The sequence below is a fragment of the Cervus elaphus genome, chromosome 21 (assembly GCF_910594005.1).
Source record: "Cervus elaphus chromosome 21, mCerEla1.1, whole genome shotgun sequence".
Classification (NCBI taxonomy): domain Eukaryota; kingdom Metazoa; phylum Chordata; class Mammalia; order Artiodactyla; family Cervidae; genus Cervus; species Cervus elaphus.
Genome location: NC_057835.1, coordinates 6,109,289 through 6,117,405, shown reverse-complemented (window position 1 = coordinate 6,117,405; position 8,117 = coordinate 6,109,289). Strand labels below are relative to the sequence as shown.

The 8,117-nt window shown below is 61.6% G+C and overlaps 1 protein-coding gene across 2 annotated transcripts; it reads left to right on the top strand.

Moving 5' to 3' along the window:
- The first annotated feature begins 233 nt into the window (after positions 1-233).
- On the top strand, positions 234-7,878 carry LOC122679178 (cytochrome P450 11B1, mitochondrial). 2 transcript variants are annotated; one of them, XM_043879476.1, is made up of 9 exons: positions 234-472; positions 846-1,001; positions 1,804-2,003; positions 2,096-2,299; positions 2,568-2,722; positions 4,120-4,286; positions 4,678-4,756; positions 4,832-5,029; positions 5,160-7,878. In XM_043879476.1, the coding sequence occupies exons 1-9, from the start codon at positions 234-236 to the stop codon at positions 5,271-5,273; spliced, it is 1,512 nt and encodes a 503-aa protein (XP_043735411.1). In that variant the 3' UTR covers positions 5,274-7,878. The 2 variants fall into 2 exon arrangements, with proteins under 2 accessions (XP_043735411.1, XP_043735412.1); XM_043879477.1 differs by lacking the exon at positions 2,568-2,722 and having other exon boundaries at positions 2,226-2,299; positions 5,160-7,723.
- The last annotated feature ends 239 nt before the right edge of the window (positions 7,879-8,117 follow it).

Below are 8,117 nucleotides of genomic sequence, written 5' to 3'. Positions count from 1 at the left end.
TCCCTGTTCCAACCCTGCCCTGCTCCCAAGAGCCACCCGCCAGCAGGCCTGCGTCACTGCCGCACTCGGCACCATCCATCTCTGTCCCCCCACTGGAGGCCTTTAGCCTGAGTGCCGCCCTGGGCTTCCTAGTCTGGCCCAGAGCCAGTCTGGCCTGTGACGTGATCAGGTCGCCAGGGCCAGCAGACCCGGTGAGATAAAAGGAAGGGGCTGAGGGGGCGGGGGGCAGCAGGATGGCGCTGTGGACAAAGGCCAGAGCGTGGATGGTAGGGCCCTGGCTGTCCCTGCGTGGGGCACGCCTACTGGGCACCAGAGCCGCTGCAGCCACCAAGGCGGTGCTGCCCTTCGAATCCATGCCCCGGTGTCCTGGCAACAAGTGGATGCGGATGCTGCAGATCTGGAAGGAGCAGGGCTCTGAGAACATGCACCTGGACATGCATCAGACCTTCCAGGAGCTGGGGCCCATTTTCAGGTAAAGCTGTGCCCACTCACCTCAGTGAGAACACCCTCACGTTCTGTCCCCCCTGGTGGCTGAGTCCCACTGGGCCAGGGCTGTGCCACATCCCACCGCCCACATCCCGGCGGGGGCACCCGGGACGTGGGGAAGGGGCAGGGGAGGGCTCCTTGGGGCAGGTGTGTGCCTCAGCTGCCGCAGACGGGGGGCCCCTGGTGAGCAGGAGCCCTGGGCGGTTCGCTGCTGGGAGCACAGAACGCAGACCCCAGAGGAGGAGGCTTCAGTGAGACTGCGGGAGGGCCCGCTGGCTCTGAGCCAGCGCCTGGCTCTGTGCAGCGGGGCCCAGGGCAGGACATGGCCCCCCAGCAGGTCGCGGAGCTCTGCCCCACAGGTACGACGTGGGAGGGAGACACATGGTGTTCGTGATGCTGCCCGAGGACGTGGAGAGGCTGCAGCAGGCAGACAGCCGTCACCCCCAGCGGATGCTCCTGGAGCCCTGGCTGGCCTACCGACAGGCTCGCGGGCACAAGTGTGGCGTGTTCTTGCTGTGAGGGCCGGTGGGGGTGCGGAGGGAGGGGCTGGGCGGCCTGCGTGCAGAGAGCACGTGGGACGGGGAAGACCTCAAAGCGAGCCTGCCCGGGGCCCACCTGGGTGGGTGGGGAGAGGGTGCCCACCGGCTCCGGATCGGGCCCGTGCCTGGGCAACCTGTGTGCCCTGGAGCTGGGTAAGGGGACCCTTACCTGGGGGGGACCCTTACCTGGGGACCCTCCCTGCACGGCCAGAAGAGGGAGGGTGGCACCTGCAGAGGCTCGGAGGGGCCTGCTGGTGGGGTGCACGTCTCCCCTCCTCCAGCCCCCAGGTCCTGCCAGCAGACCCCGACGGGCACTGGGCCCTGTGTGGGTAATATCAGGAGAGGCACGATTGGATTCTGCCACGAGGGGCAGGGGCTGTGAGGGGAGGGTAGCCGGCAGGCAGCATGGCAGAGGCCTTGCCCACTCTGGAGCGGTGAGAGCAAGCTGGGCCCGCTCCCAGGGGCTCGGCCTCCTTCCTCACAGAAGAAGCCTCCAGGCCTGGAGGGGGCCCGGAGGGGAGGTGCGTGTTGCAGGCCTGCCATTCTGCAGACACCCCGGCAGCAGGCTCAGCCACAGGCCCCCGTCTCAACCTGGATGAAGTACACAACGCTGCCCCAAGGAAAGAGCTGCCGCCATGGTCCCAACGGGGTCCGCCTGCCCCTGAGGACCAGCAGGCGGCACCTTTTCTGGCCCGTTTCATCCTGGAGAGAGGAAGGTGGGGTGCAGGACGGGGCCACTGCTGACTGACACCCTGACGCTCCACTCCCTGCTCTACAGCAATGGGCCCCAGTGGCGTCTGGACCGACTGCGGCTGAACCCAGACGTGCTCTCGCTGCCAGCCCTGCAGAAGTACACGCCCTTGGTGGATGGTGTGGCCAGGGACTTCTCCCAGACCCTGAAGGCGCGGGTGCTGCAGAATGCTCGGGGGAGTCTGACCTTGGACATCGCGCCCAGCGTCTTCCGCTACACCATCGAAGGTGTGGGCTGGCGAGGCGGGCACACCTCAGGGTGGGGGCAGCTGGCCCTGAGGCCTGGGCTACCCGGGGCTCAGGAACCCCTCCTCCCACAGCCAGCACCTTAGTCCTTTATGGAGAGCGGCTTGGCCTTTTGACCCAGCAGCCAAACCCTGACAGCCTGAACTTTATCCACGCGCTGGAGGCCATGTTCAGGTCCACCGTGCAGCTCATGTTTGTGCCCAGGCGCCTGTCACGGTGGACGAGCACCAACATGTGGAGGGAGCACTTCGAGGCCTGGGACTACATCTTCCAGTATGGTGAGGGCTGGAGACCGGGCAGTGCGGTGACTGGGGGCCCCGGGTGTCCCCACTCACCACAGTTGGGGAAGGACTGAAGTCCCGGGAGGGGCTTGTGGCTTCGTCATGGTCCCAGATACCATCGGCAATGATGCTGGCCTGGGCAGGCCTGAGAACTGGGGGCAGGATGTGGAGACTTGGGGGCATGGAGGGTAAAGGGCAGGAGGATGACAAAGAACAGTGCTTCCCAGCGCCAGACCCAGGGCTTCTGTCGCTGTGCATCCTGCAGCCAACAGAGCCATCCAGAGAATCTATCAGGAGCTGGCCCTCGGCCACCCGTGGCACTACAGCGGCATTGTAGCAGAGCTGCTGATGCGAGCAGACATGACCCTGGATACCATCAAGGCCAACACGATTGACCTCACTGCTGGGAGTGTGGACACGGTCAGGCCAGCACCCAGCCCTTCCCATAGAGCAGGGAGCTCTCCTGCCTCCAGGTAGCCTCCTCCCACGGCAAATGTCTCCTCCATGCCCCTTCCCAATCTATGCCTCCAGCTTCCCAAAGGAAAGGCATCTGTGGTGACCCAGGGAAACCAGGCTCCAGACAGAGTGTAGAGCGGCCGGAGGCCTGGGTACCTGCAGCATCAGAGGTCCCTGGGGTCCGGCTGCAGGGTCACATTAGAGACCTTTTCCAGGGACAGAGACGATCGTTTGGAGGTGACAGGCTAATGGGAAGGGCAGCAAGGGGCTCCAGCGTGTTGGAGAGAGAGCAGGTGGCAGGGAAGCCAGCCCAGGGAGCGGGCCGGGCCCAGGGTGTGCAGTGCAGCCAAAGCATCGTGCGTCTAGACCGAGCCTCCCTCAGCCAGTGTCTCTGGGGGCCAGGCACCCAGGCCCTGAGCAGAGACGCGGGCTCATGGTGGAGACACTCCCTGAGCCGGGGCTGTGATGCAGTCATAAAGTGAGAGAGGGTGAGCCAGGCATGTGCCTGCTCTAGGAAGACTTCCTGGAGAAGGAGGGCTTTCACTGGGATTGCAGGGACCACACAGAAGAGGAGGCCTGGAGGGCAGCAGGCCAAGTCCCGCAAGAGCGGACAGTGAGGAAAGGCCATGAGGCTGAGTGGAGGGAAACAGGGCAAGTGGGCAGAGGAGGGCAGACAGGGTCAGAACCTCTGTCAAGGAGGGCCTTGCACACCCAGCCTGTATCCCAGGCTAGAGGAAGCCAGTGTGGGGAGTGTCTCGCTCAGCCAACCGGTCCCTCATGAGCCACAGGGCAGAGTGCAGCACGGACTACAGTTCAGGAAGCCGTGGGGAGGCCGGATCTGCACAGCAGGGGATGCCAGGAGTAGGTTACTTTGGGGATGACGTTTAGGAGATACCGAACTGCTCAGGTCTCCAGCTGGATAGCGGGCACTGCTCTTTGCACATGGAAATGATCCAGGAGGAGGAAACGGTTGGGAGTCTGGGCTGCCGGTTCCTGCTGGGACGCTGTGAACGGACCTGACTGTGGATGCCCAGATGGACCTCAGCTCCTCAACTCTCCCCACTGAGTAGATGTCAAGAGTGAGCCCCTCCTGGACCCAGAGGAGGAAGAAAACCTCAGGTTCTGAGGTGGCTAGAGAAGGCCTGGGTCTCAGTGACGTTGGGGATGCCTCCCCTGAGGGATTCAGGGAAAGCTGATGAGGTGGTTTTAGAATCTCCAGGACTCGAGGCTCTGGGCTTTGTGGTCTCTGAGTGTGCAGGTCCCCTGCCCCAGGGGACCACCATCTTTCTGGGAGGGGCTTAGGAGTGGAGGGGCACAGCCTATGCCGAGGTCTGAGCCCCGGCCCTCTGTGCCCCCTGCAGACAGCCTTCCCCTTGCTGATGACTCTCTTTGAACTGGCTCGGAACCCGGAGGTGCAGCAGGCCCTGCGCCAGGAGAGCCTGGTGGCCGAGGCTCGGATCTCAGAAAATCCCCAGAGGGTCACCACGGAGCTGCCTTTGCTGCGGGCAGCCCTCAAGGAGACCTTGAGGTAGGCGAGGTGGACCTGGACTACCCAGTGGCCCTGGCCCCGTGACTGCAGAGCTCTCTTGCTGGGCCTGACAGCTCCTTTGCCCAGGGGTGCATCCCCCTGTACCTCCTCTTCTTCTCCCTGGAGGGAGGTTGGTGCTGCTTCCTCTGGGATCCCACCTCAGTGTCCCGGGGCACTCGTCAGTCGTGTCCTCACTGGCCTGAGGAGCTTTGGCTAACTTGAGAGATGCAAGGAAGGAGCGCCTCAGGATCTGGGCTTCCCTGTGCCAGGAGCGACCTGTGAGGGCCCCGGGGGGCTGCCCTCAGGCTGTGTGCACTGGGCTAGGAAGGCTGCAGAGAGTGTCCAGAGCCTGGTCACAGCTGAGGACCCTGCTGGATGCCTCTGTGCGCAGGCTCTACCCCGTGGGTATCACCTTGGAGCGGCAAGTGAGCTCGGACCTGGTGCTGCAGAACTACCACGTCCCGGCCGGGGTAAGTGAGGCCCTGGAGCCCCGCCGACCTTCACCCAGGGGCCAGCTGACATCGGCCCTTTCCCACTGCCTACAGACGCTGGTGAAGGTCCTACTCTATTCCCTGGGTCGAAACCCTGCCGTGTTCGCCAGGCCCGAGAGCTATCACCCCCAGCGTTGGTTGGACTGCCGGGGCTCTGGAAGCAGGTTCCCACACCTGGCCTTTGGCTTTGGCATGCGCCAGTGCCTGGGGCGGCGAGTGGCTGAGGTGGAGATGCTGCTTCTGCTGCACCATGTGAGTGGGCCACGAGGGACATGGGTGGGCAGCCTGGCCGGGGACCCCTGGCTTTGTCCTGGGGTGCCCAGCCTCAGGGCCCTGGAAGGCAGGGCAGGCTGGGCCAGGTGGAACCCTGCCTCTGTCCTAGGTGCTGAAGAACTTCCTGGTGGAGACACTGGTGCAAGAGGACATAAAGATGGTCTACCGCTTCATACTGATGCCCTCTACCCTCCCCCTCTTCACCTTCCGGGCCATCCAGTAGTCCTGTCACCACACTGTCGGGCCACTCACGCTACAAGCCCCTTTGCTGGACCCCAGCCACCCCTCTTTTCTCCTGTGGGCCCTGCCTTTTGAGTCACAGCACCGTGCAGCCAGCACTGTGCACACGTGTAGCGGCACAGGCCCCGTGGGTCAGGCGTGCTGGCCTGCACAGCAAGGCCAGGGCGGAGCTGGGGGTGAACCTTGGTGGCAGGTCCTGGGCCCACGCCCAGTCCCGCCAGTGCCTTCTCCAGCAAGGGGCGCCGTCTGAGGGCCTTTGACCCCAGTCACCCCTGGGGCATAAGCCCCAGGCCGCTTGTGTGGCCACACCAGCGACGGGCCTCGGACCACACCCTCTGCCTGCCTGTCCAGCCTTTGTACCACCTGTGCTAAACTCTGCTCCCATGCAAGAGCTGACAACTTGGGCATGCCCTGTCCTGATGGTTGCCATTTCAAGTGCCGTCCCCTGGGCTTCCAGTGCTCTGGCATGGACTTGCCTTCAAGCTGGGTTGTTGTCTGTCTACCTAGCCTCTTGGGCTCACCCTGGCAGTGCCGATCCTCTGCAATTGTGGCTGAAGTGCCCAGCCCAGGCCTGGACAGGCAGGTCGGGAGTCAGGTTTCCTAGAAGAGACGCTGCCAAAAGCCAGCCTGGACAACAGGGCCAATGATACTCATTTGAGAGCAGGAGGGATGGTGAACCCCTCTGGCACGAGGCAGGCCGACCATAGAGAAGCCTCTAGAAGAAGGGTGTGGGGCCACCTCGAACTCCCTTCAGTAGAGACAGTCTGAAGTGCCCACTACCCTCTCACAGTGAACCACAGCAGAGGGACCACCCTGATTTCAAGGCTGGAAGAGGCTTTGAACCACTGAGAGCCAGCTGGGATCCCCTCGTTGGCAGGAACAAGCAGTCTGTCCCATCCCACCTAGAGCCAGGTGACACCCCAGGTAGAAAGTGGGCCCAGAGGCAGGATGAGGGGCTGTGGGGTCTCTCCACTCTCCCGCCCTCCCCACCCCAACTTCGTCTGCTGAGGAGCAGGCAGGCCGAGCAAGGCAGCAAGGTGGGAGAAGTAGTGTTTCTGGCTGCACCAGCCCTGCCCCTACTGAGGGGTGGGGGATCTCTCCACTCTCCCTGCCCCCAGTGAACCACCCCCCAGGGCATCTGTTCGGTGCCAAGATCCCTGGAGGAGGACAAGAGCTGCACACCTCGTCACCAATCCAGTCTATCCTCAGCGAAAGAGGCCTGCGGCAGACAATGTGATCTTCTCCCACCCCAGACAGGACTGGTGAAAGGGACCCAGAGATTCATGGAGGAGGGAGGAGGTTCCAGAGTCTGTAGTCACACAGGCACAAGCTGGAGCCCTCGCCCAGCACACAGGCCCAGCCTTCATTCCCTCTGAGCCCTGAGTTCTTCTTATGGGAATTCTGTAGAATTACCATTTCGCCAGGTCCACTGAGGCACAGTGAGATGGGTTTTCGGGAAGTGCCCAGTTTTCTGGCTCAGCTGGCACTCAGCCTGTGTGATCCTTTTCCAGTGCTCAGTGGCCCTGCTCTGCAATGGGTGGAGCAAGTGTGATGACAGGAATAGAATGAAAACCTAGTCCCCTTGTGAATTCATGTCATTCTGCCGAGCTTGGCGCACATGGATGCTTGATCTTCACGGCAGCCTTAAGAGGCACGTGCTACCCTCATTCCCATTTTGCAGGTGAGAAAACTGAGGCTTAGAGAATTCACTCATCTGGCAGAGTCTCATGGCGCTTCCATGGAAGGGGTACTGCTTGAAGCCATGAGGACCGTCCGATCTCTAAGGCCCTCATTAAGGAACCGTGGTTTGGTAGTGCTCATGAATGTTGTGGAGACAAACTCCAGCTAAGCATCTCTGTCTGCTTTCTAGATCCTCTCCTGGATTTCCCTGTTTCTCCAGATTTCCTCTTTCTAGTCTATGGAGGGGTCCCTTTTCTTTTATCCAGCTTGGAATTTCCCGTGTCTTCCAGTGTGAGGCTCCGTCCGGCTCTTTCTGACAACCTGCCTGGTTATTACTGCCTCAACAGCCTACTGTGTGATCCTCATGATTCCCACGCCTCTGCGTGTCTTTCACTGTAGCAGTGGTAGTGCCTTTAAGAAGCCCGATGCCAAGAACCGGAATGTCCTCTATGTTCCCTGTGCCGCCGAGGTCTGGTTTGAGGCTGTGTCATCTCTTGCACAGGGGCTGTCGCTTTCCTAGAACCACTCTGTGTTCATTGCTCAGCCCCGGGTCTCCTCTGGGGCGTGAGTAGTGTAAATCCTAGACCACGCTGAGGGCCTTGTCTCGGTTCTTGGGAGGGAACGGGGATTCGGGGGTTCATCCTCATTCCACCTTGGAAAGCTCAGCTCACTGCTCACCGCCTGACAGTGCTGAGGGCAGTTTGCAGTGTTAGTGTAGTGTTTTCAAGGTCTCGCCTCCACATGGGGCTCTGTGACAGCCTAGAGAGGAGGGAAAGGGGGGTGGGGTGGGAGGCGGGTCAAGAGGGAGGGAACCATGTGTATCTGTGGCTGATTCATGCTGAGGTCTGGCAGAAGCCAGCACAACAATGGAAAGCAATTATCCTCCAATTAAAAATAAATACATTAAAAACTGCATGCAGCTGACAGGTATTTCAAGTTCAGCCTTCTTTTAAAAGCCTGCCTCTCCGCGGGGTTCCAGTTGCAATGTCTAATCTTACTTTTGTCCTGTGCTTCAAGCCTTTCCCTGGGAACTGGGGCCAGCAGACCATCAGGCTCAGTGGCTTGGACCCAAGCCTCCCCTGGAGGCGCTTCCGTGCTCCCTCCTCCCTGCTCCTGGTCCCACGTTGCGTTGCTTCTGGGTCCTAAA

Excerpts from the sequence above, each read along its gene's own strand:
- LOC122679178 (XM_043879476.1), top strand. The coding sequence starts at position 234 with ATGGCGCTGTGGACAAAGGCCAGAGCGTGGATGGTAGGGCCCTGGCTG. Across the intron at positions 473-845 it reads GAGCTGGGGCCCATTTTCAG|GTACGACGTGGGAGGGAGAC; the intron begins GTAAAGCTGTGC and ends TCTGCCCCACAG. Across the intron at positions 1,002-1,803 it reads AAGTGTGGCGTGTTCTTGCT|CAATGGGCCCCAGTGGCGTC; the intron begins GTGAGGGCCGGT and ends CCTGCTCTACAG.